The 20,639-nt window shown below is 36.6% G+C and overlaps 1 protein-coding gene across 2 annotated transcripts in view; it reads left to right on the top strand.

Annotated features, from left to right (window-relative positions):
- Nucleotides 1-20,639, top strand: part of LOC135198053 (acetylcholine receptor subunit alpha-like) — a 953,996-nt gene that overhangs the window by 95,569 nt on the left and 837,788 nt on the right. The window contains exon 2 of one of the 2 annotated variants that reach the window (XM_064225445.1): nt 15,857-16,607. In XM_064225445.1, coding sequence (XP_064081515.1) covers nt 16,550-16,607 — 58 coding nt within the window. In that variant the 5' untranslated portion in view covers nt 15,857-16,549. Of the gene's footprint in view, nt 1-15,583; nt 16,608-20,639 lie in introns of both variants that reach the window. The other variant, XM_064225447.1, reaches the window with a different exon arrangement.

Genomic DNA, 20,639 nt, shown 5'->3' with positions numbered 1-20,639 from the left:
CTGTTCTCTTATCTACCGATAGCTTTTGTTTTAAAATCACAATAAATATAATTTAAAAAGCACCTAACTCAAATTGAAAGATTTTCCAATAGGTTCCTTGCCTACACAAGAATCATAGGGGGCATAAGTGAGAGAGAGAGAGAGAGAGAGAGAGAGAGAGAGAGAGAGATACAATAATTTTCTTTAGAGAGGTATGGGAAGGAAGAGCTTTGGGAAGACTGGCGTAGCGATAAGGAAGATACGTCACGTATTCTGGAGGTTCGTGATGCGCCTTGATAACATCATCGGGAAGATTTTCCGGTAAGACATTCGTTACATGTGCTAGGTGGATTAGGAGAGGACGGGAATGTGTTATTGTGGCGTAAATTAAATTAAGTATATCTTAGTTTTACTAGACCACAGCTGATTAACAGCTCCCCTAGGGCTGGCCCGAAGGATTAGATATCTTTTTACGTGGCTAGGAACCAGTTGGTTACCTAGCAACGGGACCTACAGCTCCACGTTGGTATTGTGGCATATATATATATATATATATATATATATATATATATATGTATATGTGTGTATATATATATATATATATATATATATATATATATATATGTATGTATATATATATATATATATAGGTATATATATATATATATATATATATATGTGTGTGTGTGTGTGTGTGTGTGTGTGTGTGTGTGTGTGTGTGTGTGTAAAGGTATAAGCCACGAAGGAAAGATAAAAAACGGTGTAACTGCAAGATCTTTCGATTCAACGTCCTTTACTTAGCAGACAAACTGACATACATGAGAGACTGAGAGTACAAGGAAGGGTCGTATAAGGGACAGATAGGGTTTATAAGGAGATTAGTACTTAAAATCCAACACACCTGGAGAATGAGTAACCTTTCCAAACAAGCATAAACATGGGTACAATTTAAGAACAAAAAGATTTAAGTCCAACTGCTCAGACACAGGGACAAGACAATTAAAGGATTATACAGGGCGGCAGCTGACCACATTCAGATCTTTGGTAAACAAAAACTTATTCACAAGACTTATTAAGCATACATATACAAAGAAAATATCTATAAGGCGACTAATTTGTATATAAGTCTGTGATTATATCTTTGAGGTCATTCTTAAACATGTTACAAATACAAGGGTCTAAATAAAACACTATTTACCTAATATCATTTATATTCCTTTAAAGTGGTATAGATATGTTGATGATATTTTAGCTCTTCTGCCTGATGGTATTGATGTAAATTATTTACTCTCTAAATAAAACTCTAGAATTGGAAAAAGACAATTGCCTCCCTTTCTTAGATGTTTTGATACATAGAGAACCATTTCAATGTAAATTCAGTATTTATAGGAAACCAACCAACAACTTAACTTATGTTCATTTCTATTCAGGCCACCATCTTTACATCAAAATGTCAATTTTTTCTTCTATCTTTTTACGAGCATTTGGATAAAGAAATTGAATACATAAGAAAAATAGGGAATGGTTTATGTTATCCTTCACATATATTAGATATTTGCTATAATAAAGCCCACAAAAAGTTTTATGGTGTAACACGGAGAAAGAAAATTATAAGAACATTCTCCGTTTGCCTAATTTTAATGGATTTGAAACCATTAAATCATTGTTAAAATCTTTCAAGGTCAACCTTGTTTTTTCCTATAATAACACACTAAAAGTAATGTTAATAAAAAATGGTCCCAGGGAAAGCAACAGCATAATATAAAAAAATTCCATGTATGGACTGCCCCTCCTTTTATCTCGTACGATCGAACATGGGCTTAGAAGTAAGATTAAAACAGAATAAATATTCTGTCAAAACTGGGCAATCATCTAATGCAATTTTCATTCATTTAAGTGAAAACAACCACCGGGTAAATTGGATTGGTAGTTCAGTAATTGCAAGATCAAAAGATGTCTTATCACGAAATCTTTTAAAATCTGCCATTATACAACTTACTTCCCATTGTAATTTTAATATTAGTCGTGGCCTGTTTTATATAGACCCTTGTATTTGTAACATGTTTAAGAATAACCTCAAAGATATAATCAAAGAATTAAATACAAATTAGTTGCCTTATAGAGATATTTTCCTTGTATATGTATGTTTAATATGTTTTGTGAATAAGTTTTTGTACCAAAGATCTGAATGTGGTCAGCTGCCGCCCTGTATAATCCTTTAATTGTCTTGTCCCTGTGTCTGAGAAGTTGGACTTAATATTTTTGTTCTTAAAATGTACCCATGTTTATGCTTGTTTGGAAAGGTTACTCATTCTCCAGGTGTGTTGGGTTCTAGGTGCTAATCTCCTTATAATTCCTATCTGTCACTTATACGAGCCTTCCTTGTACTCTCAGTTTCTCATGCATGTCAGTTTCTCTGCTAAGTAATGGACGTTGAGTCGAAAGATCTTGCAGCTACACCATTGCTTATCTTTCCTTCGTGGCTTATACCTTTTTCATGCATTTATCACGTTCCAAACTTTCGTGATTCAGTTATACACACACACACACACACACACATATATATCCTTGACTTGGAAGAGTGAGCCGATAGTTCGGGGGTTTATGGGAATTATTATTATTATTATTATTATTATTATTATTATTATTATTATTATTATTATTATTATTATAATTATTATTATTATATTATTATACTATTATTATTTTTTTTAACAAATTTGTTTCTCTGTATTCGCTCCTAGCCCTTTCACTGTTATTCTGTGTTTCTGTTTTTACTCTGTTTTTATTCTTAATTTATTAAAAGGTTTTTAATTTTGGTGTTGGTAAACATTGTGTGTATCTTTTTACTTATACGCAATTGATGTGTAATCGTTTCAGCCTGGAAAATGTATCAAGCTGATACGAAACGTCGGCGCTAATAAATGGATGAAAGACAGAACGCGTCTCCCTACTCCAATATGTATATATGATATATATATATATATATATATATATATATATATATATATATATATATCTGTGTGTGTTTATTTTCTTAATACTGCTAAAGTCTGAATTTTCTGCATTTATACAAACAGAAACATTTTATATTAGGGTTGAAAATGGACAAGGGTAAAAAATGGATAAGGGGTAAAAATAGATATATGTAAAAATAAATTGGTGTAAAATTCGATACGGGTAAAAATAGATAGGGGTAAAATGGACAGGGGTAAAAATGGATAGGGGTGAAATGGACAAGGATAACAATGGATAGGGGTAAGTGGACATGGGTAACAATGGACAGGGGTGAATATGGACAGAAGTAGAAATGGACTGGGGATAAAAACGTATAGGGGTAAAATGGACAGAGGTGAAAATCAACTGGTGTGAATATATACATTGGGTAAAAATGGATAGAGGTAAAATGGGCAAGGATAAAAATAGACAAGGTTATATGAACAGGGGTAAAAATGCACGGGTTAAAATGGACAGGGGTAAAAATAGAGAGTAAGAATGGACAGAGGTAAAAATGAATAAGAATAAAAATGGACAAGGGTAAAAATGAACAGGAATAAAAATGGACAAGGGTAAAAGTGGATAGGGGGTAAAGATGGACAAAAGTGAAAATAGACAAGGGTAAAAATCGGCATGTGTAAAGATAGATAGGGGTTAAAATGGATTGGGGTAAAAATGGAAAAAGGGGAAAATGTATAGGGTAAAAATGGATAGGTGTAGAAATGGACAGGGGTGAAAATTCCCCCTGTCCATTTTACCCTTATGCATTTTTCACTTTGTCCACTTTTTCCTGTACACTTTTTCCCCTTATCAATTTTCCCCCCTTATATTTTTCCCTTGTCAATTTTAACCATATCCATTTTTACCCCATCCATTTTCCACCTGTCCATTTTCCCTCTGCCCATTTTTCACCCTATCCATTTTACCTATATCCATTTTCCCCCCTGTGTGTTTCTTCAAGTGCATTTTTACCCTATCCATTTATCCTGTCCATTTTTACCACCAGTCCATCTTTACCCGTCCATTTTTACCTCCTTTCCATTTTTACATCCTGTACCCCCTCTACATTTCTACCCCATATCCATTTTAACCCTCTACCGATTTTTGCTCCCTATCCATTTTTACCCACAGTACCCCTGTCCATTTTTACCCCCTGTCCATTTATACAATCTGTCCATTTTTACCCTTTGTCCATTTTTACCCTTTGTCCATTTTTACCCTTTGTCCATTTTTACCCTTTGTCCAGTTTTACCCTTTGTCCATTTTTACCCTTTGTCCATTTTTACCCCCTGTCCATTTATACAATCTGTCCATTTTTACTCCCCCCCATCTATCCATTTTTACCCCCTGTCCAATTTTACCTTCTGTCCAATTTTACCCCCCGTCCATTTTCACCTCCTGTAAATTTTTACCCGCTCTCCAAAATTACCCTCTGGCCATTTTTACCCTTTTTCTAAAATTACCCCCAGTTCATTTTCCCCCATCCAAAATTACACCCTCTTCAATTTTACCCTGTCCAACCATGCATTTTTACTCCCTGTCCAAAATTACCCCCTGTTCATTTTTACCCTCTATCCATTTCTACTCCCTGCCCATTTTTACTCCCTGTCCAAAATTACTCCTTGTTTTGAATGAACATCATGTTCATTTTTACTACCTGTCCATTTTTACCCCTTGTCCATTTTTACTCCCTGTCCAAAATTACTCCTTGTTTTGAATGAACATCATGTCCATTTTTACCCCTTGTCCATTTTTACTCCCTGTCCAAAATTACTCCTTGTTTTGAATGAACATCATGTCCATTTTTACCCCCTGTCCATTTTTATCCCTCTGTCCATTTCCCCCCCTTGTCAATTTTTATCCCCTGTCCATTTTTACCCCCTGTCCAAAATTACCCCATGTCCATTTTACCCCCTGTCCAGTGTAAACTTCTGTCCATTTTTGCCCTCGGTCCAATTTTTCCCTCTGTCCGAAATTACCCCCTGTCCATCTTTACCCCTTGTCCATTTTTACCCCTATCTATTTTTACCCCCTTTCCAAAATTGCCCCTTAGTTCATTTTTACCACCTATCCATTTTCACTTCTTGTCGAAAAATACCCTCTGTCCACATTTACCCCTTGTCTAAAATAACCCCCTGTCCAGAAATACCCCCCAGTCCAATTTTATCCCCTATACATTTTTACCCCCTGTCTAAAATTACCCCATTTCCATTTTTATTCCCTGTCCAAAGTTACCCCCTGTCCATTTTTACCCCCTATCCATATTTACCCCCTGTCCATTTTCACCCTCTGTTCATTTTTACCCTCCTGTACATATTTACCCCAAGTCCATTCTTACCCCCGTGTCCATCTTTACCCCCTGTCCAAAATTACCCCCTTGTCTATTTTTATCCCCTCATCCTGAATTACCCCCTTTCCATTTTTACCCCCTGTCAATATTTACCTTCAGTCCATTTTTACCCCTTATCCATTTTTACACGCTTTCCAAAACTACCCCCTATCCATTTTACCTCCTATTCAAAATTACCTCCCTGTCTATTTTTAACCCCCATCCAAAATTACCCCTCTATTTTTACTCCCTGCCCATTTTTACCCCATGGCCAGTTTTACTCCTTGTCCATTTTTACCCCCTTTCCATTTTTACCTCTGTCCATGTTTAACCCGTGTCCATTTTCCCCGTGTCCAAAATCACCCCCTGTCCATGTTTAACCCCTGTCCATTTTTACCCCATGTCCAAAATTACCCCCTGTTCATTTTTACCCCCTATCCATTTTTACCCCATCCAAAATTACCCCTTGTCCATTTCTAACCTTTATCGAAAATTATATACCCCCTGTCCATTTATACTTCCTGTCCAAAATTATCCCCTGTCCATTTTAACCCTCTGTCCATTTTTAACCCCTGTCCATTATTACCACTATCCCTGCCCATTTTTACCCACTGTCTGTTTTTACCCCCTCATCCAGTTTTACCCCCTGTTGATTTTCACCCCGTCCGTAATTACCCCCCCCCCCTCCAATTTTACGCCCTGTCCATTTTTACCCACTGTCCATTTTACCCCTTATTTATTTTTAACCCCTGCCCAAAATTACTCCCTGTGCAGTACCCCCTATCCATTTTTACCCCTCTCAAAAATTGCCCCCCTATCCATTTTTACTAACTCCATTTTTACCCCCCCCATGAATCAAAATCAATTAAATAATCAATTAAATAAAAAATCCAAAATAGAAGAGAAACAAATAAAGAGGGGGACAAAGAACATGAGGTGAAGGAAAAAAGCAAGCCATTACCGCGATATGGAGTGTCAGCAAAGAATTTCCAAGCATCAGCTCCAAGATACAGCTCAAGAGATAAATACTGTATATACAATGCTAAGGGATGTTGCAGATACGGAGAAAATTGCAGAATCAGACACAAAATGAATAATTATGATGAAGGAAGATCAAATATTTTGGAAAAGTTGGATTTTTTAAGGTAAAAATTTCTGGAAATGAAGAAAAGAACAACATACCAGAACAGGAAAGAGACATGGGAAAATCCTTATTATTACCTATATTAAATGAAGGAGATAACACGCAAACCATCATAGAGATGAATGCGCAGGGTTTAGTTACGAGTAACTCAAAAAGAAATATAGAGTTCTTAGAAGAACTAACCCAAATTGAAAAGAAAATAGATATAATGAATATAAGTGAAACCTGGTATTCCCAAGAGACTGGTAATGATGATCAAATAAAAGGGTTCCAAACTTATAGATCAGATAGAAAAAATAGGAATCAAGGGGGAACTGCGATATATGGGAAAGACAAAAAACAAGGAAAAATATATGAGAAATATAGTAACTCAGAATGTGAACTAATAGCTGTAGAATTTGAATCTGAAACATTAATGAACATAGTAATATATAGACCCCCTAACACTAAAGTGTTTGACACAGTAATAGAAAAATTGGATGATATATGTAGAAATCACAAAGACTGGACTATTCTCCTATCCGGAGACTTTGACTTTCCTTTCATAGACTGGAAAGAACGAATAGGAGATTGTGGTTGTATTTATACATATAGAAATAGTAGTGCAGAAGATAAGAGGCAATTCGAAAAGCTATTAGATATGCTACTAGAATACAACATTCAACAAATAAATCACCTGCCAACAATAAAGGAAAATACTTTAGACCTAGTATTTGCGAACAAGGTGAATTATATTAAAGAGATAATAGTTTATAAAGCAAGTATTTCAGACCATAATGACATAGAATTAACAGTCCATTCCAAAGCAAGTGAAAACAGAGATAAGCAAGAAATGAAAAAGTGGGAAGGATATGGAAAATACAATTTCTACAGTAAAAATATAAAATGTTCAGAAATAAATGAAGAATTAAACAAAGATTGGGATAACATTTTCGTAAGTGATGATATACAGGTAAATACGGAGATATTATATAAAATATTAGAGAAAATAGTGGATAAGTATATACCAAAGAAGAAAAGTAAACATCAGTCATGCATACCAAGAGACAGAAGGATCTTGTTCCAGAAAATCAGAAAGTGGAAAAAAGTTCTTGCAAAAGAAAAAAATGCATGGAAAGTGATCGAACTAAAAAGTAAGATAGAAAATGCAGAACAAAAGATTATACAATCAAAAGAAAATGAAAAAACAGGACTTGGAAGAAAAAACATTAGTAAATATCAAGCAAAACCCCAAACTATTGTACTCGTATGCAAAAAAGATGAATAAAAGAAGAATAGAAATAGGCCCTCTAAGAATTGAAGGGAGATTAACGAATGAAAAAAGGAATTATGAACATATTGGCAGAAAGATATAAGAGAGAATTCACCCCTAGAATAGATAATGAAGATAATGATACAGAAATAAGGTATGAAAATAGTGAATATTTATCAGACATAGATATTAATGAAGCCGATATTGTGCAGGCTATAAAAGAAATTAAAATTGGAGCTTCAGCTGGCCCTGATGGTGTCCCTGCTATTTTGTTAAAGAAAGTAGTTCATTCTATCGCAAAGCCACTTGCAATATTGTTAAGAATAAGTATAGATACAGGCAAGATTTATGATGAGCACAAATTAACATATATTACCCCTACTTTTAAAAGTGGATCAAGATTAGAGGCAAGTAATTATAGGCCTGTGAGTCTAACATCACATATTGTGAAAGTATGAAAGGGTAATGAAGAAAAATATTATGAAACAATTAATAAGAAATAATTTGTTTAATATAGGAAACAAGGTTTTGTACCCGGAAAAAGTACGCAAACCCAGCTGTTAGTCCACCGTGAGAACATTTACAAAAATATGAAAAACGTAAGTGAAACAGATGTGGTTTATCTAGACATTGCAAAAGCTTTTGACAAGGTAGATCATAATATATTAGCGAAGAAAATTAGAAAACATAATATAGTGGACAAAGTAGGAAGATGGTTAAAAGAATTTTTACACAACTGAACAGATACTTATTGCAAATGATGAGAAATCGGATGATGCTAAGGTAATGTCCGATGTGTCACAAGGTACGGTGTTAGCTGCATTACTGTTTGTTATTATGATTGCAGAAATAGATAGTAATGTTAAGGACTCGGTAGTGAGTAGTTTCGCCGATGACACCAGAATAAGTTGAGAAAATACTTGTGATGAAGATAGGAACGCGCTATTCATTTTTACTCCTGTCCAATTTACTCATATCAATTTATACCCATTGTCGACTTTTACCCCCTGTCCCTTTTACCTCTGTCCAATTTACCTCATCCATTTTTACCAATTTTTTTCTCTTAACCCCTATCCATTTTCACCCCCTGTCCATGTTTAACCCCTATCTATTTTTACCACTTGTAAAAATAAATAGAGGGTAAATATGGACAAGGGGTACAATGACACGGGGCAAAAATGGACAGGGTGTAAGTATGGATATGGAGTACAAATGAACAGGGGTTAAAAATGAACAGGGGGTAAAAATGGAAAATTGGTAAAAATGGATGGGGGTAAAAATGGATAGGGGTAAAAATGGTTAGGGGTTAAAAATGGATAGGGGTTAAAAATGGATAGGGGTAAAAATGGATAGGGATAAAAATGGACAGGGGTAAAAAATGGACAAAGGGTAAAATTGAATAAGGGGTAAAAGTGGACAAGGGTAAAAACATGGATAGGGGTAAAATTGGACAAGGGTAAAAGTACACAGTGGGTAAAAATGGAATAGGGGTAGTTATGGATAAGGGGTAAAAATGGACAAGGTGTTAAACTGGACAGGGGATAAAAATAGATAGGGTGTAAAAATGGATAGGGGGTAAAAATGAACAAGTAGTAAAAATGGACAAGGGGTAAACATAGACACTGGGTAAAAATGGACATGGGGTAAAAGTGGATGCATGTGAAAATGGACAGGGGGTAAAAATGGATAGTGGGTAAAAATGAACAGTGATTAAAAGTGGACAGTTGGTAAAAGTGGATAGTGGGTAAAAATAGACAGGGGGTAAAAATGGAAAGGGGCTAAAAGTGGATAGGGGTAAATTGGACAGGTGGTAAAAATGGACAGTGGGTATAAATGGACAGGGAGTAGACGGGCGGGGTAAAAATGGATATTGGTAAAATTGAATAGGGGGTAAAAATGGATAAGGGTAAAAATGTAACTAAACCTGTAAACGCAAGACAAAACCGCTAAAAATGGTAAAATAAAAACTTGGCTTGACGTACAATCTAAATTACAGCCTGAATCAGGATGGGCTGGAGCACTTTTTTTGGTTGCATAAGGTTAATGGGAGCGGACGGTCAGCACCCATCGCCAGTTGCATTTAAATATCTTTTAGGAAAAGAGAGCTTACTTGTAAGCTTAAAAAGCAACGTCGAAAACTACAACAGTGACAATGTAACATCCGGCTCATTTTCCCACATCCCTGACAAGCAAGAGGCATCGTTCGAATACGAAGGAAATTCTCTTCAGAAAGAGTTCAGATTATTAGCCATTTTATTTTACTTATACCAGAATTTGATAAGGATGATCAAAGTGATGACTTCAAAGACCAGGAAGTTGAAGAGCAAAATGGGAAGATGCCATAGAAGAAGAAGAAGAAGAAGAAGGCTTCCGATATGTTGGCGGTTTCATTGCTCCACAACTGGAACATTTAGGAGCAAAAGTAACAAAGGGAGGTGACACATGGATTGGTGCCATAAACTTTAGAGAGGGCAAACTAATGAAACCTAGTGAAGTTTCTTGAACATTTGAAGTGTATGGATAAAATGCTTTATTCTCACTGTGGGGGGAAAATGTTTAACAGCAGTAAAAGGAGCAATCATTAAATTAGTGGATATAATTATCAGTCACATTCAAGTAACTTCAGGTCATAAAATAATTAGTTCTTTGCCAAGACATAACTAGTAAAATGATGTTAAAATATGTGCGAAATGAGATTTTATGGAAAGTGTGTATAATTCTAGAGATATATTTATACTATTGTTTAGAATGTTCTTTAGAATTCCCTCATGATTATTTAACATATTAAAGTGTAGTTTTTTTTATTCTGACTATTATTTTCCTTAATAAATAGATAATAGTATATAATAATAACGAGAAAAAGGAAGATTATTCCCTTTAACATCGTAGAATGAGGAACTTTCATCTGACTGTTACTTTAATTATCGAATAGCTTCGAGTATATAAAAAAATACAAACGAGAAAGTAAAGGTAGGATTTGTACAGGTTAATCAAGTAGTCTGACTGTGGTTATGGTGACGTCACGCACCTAGCCGTTTAATCCTCTACCCCAGATTAAGCTGCGCGTGACAAGACCTCCCTATATTCTGTAGACCTTGCAAGAGATAAGGAAGACTAGAGCTTACCGTCTGATTTATAAACGTGCCAATCATATGATTAGCCACGTGCCAATCATATGATTAGCCACCTGCAGGGGCTGTACAGAACGCCTTAAGGCGACTTTTTCTCAAAGTCTCTAACGAGTTATGACACAAAAGCACATGACTATCTCGTCACATAGTTTCTAGAACAGTGGTTCTCAACCTGGAGGGCACGACCACCTAGGGGGGCCTCAGGAATTTCCAGGGGAGGCACGATCCACAGGGAAAAATGAAAAATTCTCTAATTATATTCATTATTGGCTTAACAAAAGTGAGGAACTAATATTCAGAAGTTTATGAAATAATGCATAAGTTTCCTATGGTCTGCTACTGTGGTTAGACTCGATGGACTTATCATTTTTTGTAATTAGGATTTACTTTCCTCCCTATCCCTTGCAACCCCTTATCTCCCTATTTTTTATTTGCCTTTAAGTCTGGGAGGGATTTTAACTCAGATGCAGGGGGACGTAGAGGGAAGGACCATCCATTAGGGGGGGCGTTGTAATAAAAAGGTCAAGAACTACTATTCTAGAATGTACCTCGATCGAATGCGTCATGTATTGCAAGATTGCAGAGGCGTTTAGCCTTGTAATGATGTAATGCATTTTGGGATTGAATTACACATAACCAGAAGTTCCAGAGCGAAGATAGAATTCTTGTTCATTCTTATTCTAAAGACCGTTTTGGCTGGATCACTCCATTTTAATATTGTGAAATTTAACATTTAGTTTTGCAGCAGTGTGTGTAAGGGTGGTAATTGCGCCTCAGTGGGACCAGTGAAAGTGTAGGTTTTTGTGCTGCAGCTTTTGTAAAGTTATTGTTAATTTATAAAGTTGAAGTCATGACAAAAATACCTCGTGTATTTATTTAATTTTTTCCACTTTTCAATTTTCTGTTTTCATGGTTTTCCATCATGTTGTTTTTCGTGTGTGTACTTTTATTGTCATTTGAACTGTTTGTTTAATTCTTGTAAGTTTTAGATTTTTGGTAAATTTGATACATTTACACACATTGCGTTTTCATGTTTTTACATTCACAGTTTGTTTGATATCTTTAAGTGTTTCTTAATGCTCTAGCATTGCATACTTGATTTAATTTCTCATTTTAACAATTGTGGTAATTTTAATTTTCTTAGATTTTCTTTTCAAATCTTAAGTATTACTTAGTTTAAATTTTGCTTGATTAATTTAATTTCTTAGTAAATTGATCTTTTTTTTATTTAATTTTGTTTAGTAATTTAATTCAAGTATTAAATTTTTTGTTTTTTTTCAAGTAATAGTAAATGTTTTCTTAAAATTTTGAATTCTACTTTTAAATGTTGAATTTAATTTTTTTATTGAGAATCCTTATAACAGTGTTTCATTTATTGACCACCAGTCAAGAGTAAATCAGTACATGCCAAAGTGATGGATTGCGCTCTTCCTTCAATTTTTTTCGAAGTGATTTAAGACAGGGGAGACAGTTCAAATTGTTTGATGGAGTAATCCCATTTAATTAACTTAAACCTATATGAATACTTCACACTTTTGATAAACTTCGTCTGATTTCTCACATATTTGATAAAGCTTTATAAGGGATCACTGTTGCCATCGCCTTCAGAGTACTCAGTCGTATTTTATCAGATATGAAAGTTCAAGTATCTGGTTGGTGTGAGGTAACTTTGAATTGTATGATTGGTAAGTGTAATAACCAGGTATTTGGAATGCTTCGTGGTTATATATATATTATATATATATATAATTATATATATAATATATATATATATATATATATATATATATCACTACAATGTCCTTTTAAATATCTAATTCACTCTACCTCGGAATAAATATATTTTCATATATGCTTAACCGAAGGGGAATTTTTTTTTTCTCGATAATAGATTTACCTGTACTTGGGCGCGAACGCAGGTACATTATAAATCCAGGAGCGTCAGTGGAAGCTATAACCACTCAACCACCGCGAGAGGCTTAAAGGTATATGTCGTCTCTCACCTCAAAATACTTTCTCCCGCTGAAGTATTCGTTGGTTTGGAGACAACATCAACCCGCCTCGACTCGGTAGTTAAGTTAGCGAGCCTTTGACAACACGTAGCATTTTACATAAGTCATATCACATTACCGTGATTCATATACATATATCGAGCTACAATGTCCTTTAATATCTAATTCACTCTACCTCGGAATTAATATATTTTCATATATGCTTAACCGAAGCGCTACTTAACTACCGGAGTCGAGGCGGGTTGTGAGGTTGTCTCCAAACCAAACGCATACTTCAGCCGCGGTGAAAGTATTTGAGGTGAAGAGACGGAGCATATTTATGGGTCCTTTGTAAGAGCCTCATCGCGGTGGTTGAGTGGTTGTTTATAGCCTTCCCACTGACGCTCCTGGATTTATAATGTACCTGCGTTCGCGCCCAATTACAGGTAAATCTATTATCGAGAAAAAATTCCCCTTCGGTTAAGCATATATGAAAATGTATTAATTCCGAGGTAGAGTGAATTAGATATTAAAGGACATTGTAGCTCGATATATGTATATGAATCACGGTAATGTGATATGACTTATGTAAAATGCTACGTGTTGTCAAAAGCGCTACTTAACTACCGGAGTCGAGGCGGGTTGATGTTGTCTCCAAACCAACGAATACTTCAGCGGGAGAAAGTATTTGAGGTGAGAGACGACATATACCTTTAAGCCTCTCGCGGTGGTTGAGTGGTTATAGCTTCCACTGACGCTCCTGGATTTTATATAATGTTACCTTGCCCGTTCGCGCTCCCAAGTACAGGTAAATCTATTATCGAGAAAAAAATTCCCCTTCGGTTAAGCATATATGAAAATATATTAATTCCGAGGTAGAGTGAATTAGATATTAAAGGTACATTGTAGCTCGATATATGTTATATTGAATCACGGTAATGTGATGTGACTTATGTAAAATGCTACGTGTTGTCAAAAACGCGCTACTTAGCTACCGGAGTCGAGGCGGGTTGATGTTGTCTCCAAACCAACGAATACTTCAGCGCGAGAAAGTATTTGAGGTGAGAGACGACATATACCTTTAAGGCCTCTCGCGGGTGTTGAGTGGTTATAGCTTCCACTGACGCTCCTGGATTTATATGTACCTGCGTTCGCGCCAAGTACAGGTAAATCTATTGATCGAGAAAAAAATTCCCCTTCGGTTAAGCAATATATTGAAAATATTATTAATTCCGAGGTAGAGTAAGGTGAATTAGATATTAAAGGACATTGTAGCTCGATATATGTATATGAATCACGGTAATGTGATATGACTTATGTAAAATGCTAACGTGTTGTCAAGAGCGCTACTAACCTACCGCGGTCGGAGGCGGGTTGATGTTGTCTCCAAAACCAACGAATACTTCAGCGGAGAAAGTATTTGAGGTGAGAGACGACATATTAACCTTTAAGCCTCTCGCGGTGGTTGAGTGTTAGTATGCTTCCACTGACGCTCTGGATTTATAAATGTACCGTGCGTTTCGCGCCCAAGTACAGGTAAAAATCTATTATCGAGAAAAAAATTCCCCTTCGGTTAAGCATATATGAAAATATATTAATTCCGAGGTAGAGTGAATTAGATATTAAAGGACATTGTAGCTCGAATATATGATATGAATCACGGTAATGTGATATGACTTATGTAAAATGCTACGTGTTGTCAAAAGCGCTATTAACTAAATCGGAGTCGAGGCGGGTTGTGTTTGTCTCCAAACAACGAATACTTCAGCGGGAGAAAGTATTTGAGGTGAGAGACGACATATACTTTAAGCTCTCGCGGTGTTGAGGTTATAGCTTCCACTGACGCTCCTGGATTTATAATGTACCTGCGTTCGCGCCCAACCAGTACAGGTAAATCTATTATCGATTTAAAAAATTCCCCTTCGGTTAAGCATATATGAAATATATAATTGATCGAGGTAGAGTGAATTAGATATTAAAGGACATTGTAGCTCGATATATGTATATGAATCACGGTAATGTGATATGACTTATATATATATATATATATTTAATATATATATATTGTATTCGGGCTTAGGTGTGGGTGGAGGTGTTTAACATTATCAGGATGGTTGTCGCGTTTCAGCAGAATTCTTAAGGCGTTTCACAATATAATCATGTACTAATTTTACATAATCAGCTGAGGATCATGCTAATTAAAGCTGAAAGGAGATACTCTGTCAGCTGATATAATACTTTTGAAGTAAAGTCTTCAGCACAATACGAGTTTGTTCACCTCCTTAAAGAATGAGTGTTATAGTGATTTTTATGCTACTACTTCAGATCTCTCTCTCTCTCTCTCTCTCTCTCTCTCTCTCTCTCTCTCTCTCTCTCTCTCTCTCCTGGATCCAAACATATATCTATAAGGTCATGCATTATCTTGGATTGCATAGTTAGTTATGTAATATATATTTACAATTTTGTGTTTCTGAAGTTGTCCTTTTACATGTAATATGTCGAAAGAGACATTTTCTACACACGCCTTTTGTCGTAATATAAGTGTTATTTTGGATGAAAAAGAAAATGCTATATATATCATATGTGCATTTTGCAAGGATTAAAGAGGGAACCTGTATGTGTAATAAAAAGCTGACACACACTCAACTCCATGTTTCTCATTTGGAATCTATTGCTAGGAGGGAAACCTTTACATAAACGATCACTCATAACTTGGTATGTTAATGCCTTTAGTAATATATTTCTTCTTTTTCTTTACAGGTTCATGGTGAACTCTGGCGTTCTGGATGGTTTAGTGGATTGTACTATAGCTTCGTTATTGTTTATATTTGCTTTATTTAAAAGTGCATCGTTAAGAAAATTTAAAGATCAATTTAATAAAAATTTATCTTAAAGTGCAGTGATAATATTTTGTTTTGTGGTGTTTTTCTTTTCTGTTGAATAGAGTAAAAGAAGAAGCATGTCTTTTAAAAGTGATGATTAAATAAAAAAAGTTTTAAATTTCCTCTTATTAATCGCTTCTAAATGCTTTAGTTGAAGTGCTTGAAAGAATTTCATTGCATATAAGAAAGAAAATGATGAAGATGTCGATTTCGGTACTACGGTTATCACAGTTTCGCGGATGGGTTTGATTTAGGTGAGCTAAATGAAAAAGAAGGCGAACGAAAGTAAAAACAAAATCATCAGAATCTGAGCACAAAAATCAGTGGACCGTAAGGGAAAGAAAACATATCAAGATATAAGGAGGGAACATACAGACTCCAACATTGGAACCATTTGACCATGGCAGTGGTTGATGATGCTGGGAGACAGTCGACATGGAAGGGATGAGATAACGAAGTCCCTTTGGTCGTTGTGTTTCGTGGCCATGCTTGCATGCATCACCCTGCAGGATGCAAGCCCACTAACGCCGAAGGAAGAGTCGGTCGGTAGTTTTCCTTGAAGTACCAACACCGCCGCCAACCCCCACCTCTCTCTTTCTCTCTCTCTCTCTCTCTCCTCCTTTCTCGGCCAACGACGACCATCGCTGCCAGTAACCAACACCGAAAGTATTAACTGCCTCATCCTGTTCCTCCTCCTACTCTTCCTCCTCACTTCCGCTCTAATCCCTTTTCCTCCGCCTCTTATACTTCCTTAACACTCTCATAACTCTCAAGGAAGGAAATATTTCCGAGCTGGGCAAGATTGATCAACAAAGTGTTCTTGGCGAGGTGGTTGGTTACAAAGATGGACTTGAGGCTGAGGAGACTCCGGGGCCTCGTCGTGCTCGCCGTCTTATTTACAGGTGAGGAGAGTGAGTGTGCACATGTGTATAGTGGTCAGTAGTAAATATGATTATATCCTTAATATCTTGCCGTTTGTTAAAAAAAAAAGGAGCATTAATCTTTTGTCACATTCCTTTATGTTAATTTTATCCGAGAATTCCGATAAAAATAACTTTAATTTTCTGCTTGAAAATGTACAGGTCTCTTTTGCCCTACACATTTTGGGAAATGAAAGAAAAGTAATTTTGAGCAGAAACATGTTGCGACTTACCTTGAAAACCTACAGGGCACAATTGCCCCCCTCCCCCCTCCTTGAAAACCTACAGGGCACCATTGCCCCCCACCCGTCCCCCCTTCCTTGAAAAATCCTACAGGTCACCATTGCCCCTCACCCCTCCTTGGAAAAACCTACAGGGCACCATTGCCCCCTCCCCTCTCCCTGAAAACCTACAGGGCACCATTGCCCCCCTCCCCCCCTCTTGATGAGAGGTATTAGTTGCTCTTTGAAAAGCATGGGTGTCGCAATGTGCCAAATTCCACATTGTCGCTTGGTCTTTTGGGTTAAGAAGTGTCCTTCCTGCCTTCCTAATTTCCTGAATGAGTCATTGTCCCTCTCCTCCTCCATGCCACTGCTTGTCCCAAGTAGTGAATGAGCCTTTTGTTCTCAACCAAAGGTAGTTTTCAGTGCTGTTAACTGGCAAGTATGAAATATCTCTTGGAACAGACAAAAAAGGGTATTTTGTTACGGAACACTTCATCCTTCATCCAAAACAACCTGCAAGGGAAGGAAGGAAGGGTTCATGTGGATTGTAAGTCCATCCTTTGAGACAGATTTCCTCCTCTTCTTCCTCAAGAGGTGAAGGAGGGAAAGGAGGAGGCTGTGAAAATCCCTCTTCAGAAGATGATTTTCTTCCCTTCTTCCCTTTGATGCAGGTGACACTTTGTGGGACCTGACTTACCTCTCTGTTTTATTATTATAAATAGGATGAATCACCTCCTTAGGGGTCTGAATGTGATATGGTTGTCCATGATCTATTGTTTGTTTGTATGGTGTTTTTACGTTGCATGGAACCAGTGGTTGGTTATTCAGCAACGGGACCAACGGCTTTGTGTGACTTCCGAACCACGTCGAGAATTATCATGATCTATTGAATCTGATGGAAGTCTGTTTACCGTTCTAATAGCTGTACTCTACGACCTATTTAGTCTTTCAGAGAATGAGTTAGAACATTAATGAAAAATTAAAGATGACTTTTATCAGTAGTATTTTTAAGTCAAGTTGGATCGTGTAATCAGAAAAAATGGGAGAAGAGGAGGAGAGAGAAGCAATGGCCGAGTGGTACTGCTGCACTTGCCTCACTTTGCTAGCTTTCCCAGGAATCATCGCTCCTTGCATACCTACCTCACACCAGTCCACCACCCATGAGAATGGGTAGCATCGTCTGTCTTTTTTAGTTAGGCTCAAGAAGGTGGTCAAGGTCAAGGAAATGATCTTTGTAGAATCAGTCGCTTTCTTTCTTGGTTGTTCAACTCTGACAACAGTTTGTGCTAAAGACTCGAAAGCAGAGAGAGAGAGAGAGAGAGAGAGAGAGAGAGAGAGAGAGAGAGAGAGAGAGAGAGAGAGAGAGATAATTTATCAAGAAGAAATAACAGTAAGATCTTAATTTTACAGTAAAAAAAAAATTGACGCCATCTTGAGGGAACAAATCACACAATAATGCAACAGTTTTATACCCTTACCTGTGTGATATCTGGCAACCTCAAGATGGCGTCTTGCAGGACGTACAGGCCTTTCCCTACATGTGCGAGGCAATAGCCATCTCTACTACTGGGATCATCCCTGGTGACTCTCTAGAACCACGATGCGTAATCATACGAGGCGAATCCCCTCACTGTCGTCAAGTTATGAATGGGTCGTCCTCTCCACCTCCCTCTTCCAATCCTGCTGTGATAACAATACGGCCCTGCTTGACGTGCTTCCTCCTCCAGGAGCCATGTAGTTTCCCATGTTGATGTATTCTCCTCCCTTGCCCTTACCTTCTACACCATTGATCTTCTAGTTGGCGTAAGTGGGTCCCATCTCTCCAGCACACATGTTTTAGGGCTGTTGCCTTGTATAATAAGGCGCCCTATGAGGTAATGTTAGACTTGCGATAATCTTGCGCTAAGTCGGTTGGTATTGCACTTCCATATTCAATGGAGTGTCTTGGGATTTGTAGATCACTTACGAGGTCGGTATTATCTTCATTGGTTATGACGACGATGTGTTAAACTCATGATGATTCGGTGAGGAGGTTCTTGTAGAAAACACGAAGTATAAAAATATATATATTCTTCTGAGTTTACATGGTGAAGATCAGGTATGATTGTACAAGTCTTCTAATGACGATAGCTTGATCGCTTCTGCCAATGATGATGGCTAATTCTATTCTGTCTACATGATAAAGCTTAGGTAAAGAGGTACAGGTCTTCTAATGACGATAGCTAACTCTATTCTGCCTGTTCTACATCTCGGTTACAAGTCATAAAGGAGCCGACAGTAGCTCGAACAACATTGATGAAACATACATACAATGAGACACACTACAGATCACGTAGGCCGTTTGAATTATAGGTCGCGGTAGTTGTCTCAAGCAGGGAGCTTGGACTAATGTTTCAAAACAAATGAATGACCACAGATGACGGCATGTCAACTTAGCCTACATACTTTATTGTATACGTCATCTTTAGCGTCTCTAGTCTGATCACATTCCTGCAAGCAATCTGGTTGACCTCTTTAGTTTTAGTCTTTTATATATATGGACTAACATTCCATATTTTCATTATGTAATCATTACATAAAAGCTCGGTCAGCTACCAAAACCAACCACTGAATATTACTCAAACTTGACTTGCATTTGACTTATAGAGTGTGAATACCAGACACTATTGAATTTGATATGATAAATTACGAAAATAATCGAAAATTACTTAAGTAAAAAGTAAAAAAAAATTCATGGTGTACACAAATACAGATTCAAGTAATAAAATATTAGACATAATATGCATATGATATTCGTAAATAATAGTGATCACGTGATATATACTGATACAGTTTTTCACTTCATCTCATTAAGATACATATGCTACAGAAAATACTAATATATTCTGATAACATGATAAAAATCATATTTTAACTGATAGAAATTTCATATATGAATTGATAAAACTATTAATGTTTATGCTGATTGATTCGTTGATTTTTATGCTAACTGTTATATGTCTGCAGTTATTGGTAAGATAAAAGGTAACATTGATTATAGGCTACCTGATTTATTTATACATATGTACTATATGGATTCATATAATTATGATTAATATATGTGCACTTTAAATAGATTCCTATTGCGTACACGCAAAGATATATTTCGATTCTGTTATTTATGATCATTTATATATAGATTCCTAGTGCGTACACGCAAAAAATATAGTTCGACTGTTATTTATGATCATTTATATATAGGATACATGACCGAGGTTATACTACTACACATTTAACTAGCGTTCGAACAACTTTTCGTCCATTACACAGTTCCAGACAACCACCTATAGCTAAATGAAATGGCCAATTCCATATGGTTAAAACAAGGGGAAAATTGCCAGGCGGGGTCCAACGTTCTATTTCGGCCTCATACTTATTCTCTGCATCCTAAGCCACACGATTACGTTCGCGATGAATAAATCACCCCCAGCACGAGTCCTTCGCCAGCAAAGTAGAGTTGAATATCCTTCGGGTCGTAATTGTCGGAAGTATGTCCCTTTTGTAGTCGATTTCCGACAGCCGCCGGAGTGTTCCGCATTAAAACGAGATTAATGATGGGATACGGTGTCGGTCGAAGAAGTCCATGATGGTGCTTATTCCCTTCACATTGTAGGCGGTTGTTACTCGACTGCCGTCGTCCGCAGCAACGAACGATTTTTTTGAAGTTGCGATGTGAAACTCTCGTACTGCAGGATACTGTAACCAGGTTCCATTAATCAGCCTGCAAGTGAAATTATACTTGTCACAAGGG

This window comes from Macrobrachium nipponense, chromosome 21 (genome assembly GCF_015104395.2).
Source record: "Macrobrachium nipponense isolate FS-2020 chromosome 21, ASM1510439v2, whole genome shotgun sequence".
In the NCBI taxonomy this organism is placed as follows: domain Eukaryota; kingdom Metazoa; phylum Arthropoda; class Malacostraca; order Decapoda; family Palaemonidae; genus Macrobrachium; species Macrobrachium nipponense.
The sequence above is the reverse complement of the archived record's forward strand: the minus strand, read 5'-3'. Positions and strand labels throughout refer to the sequence as shown.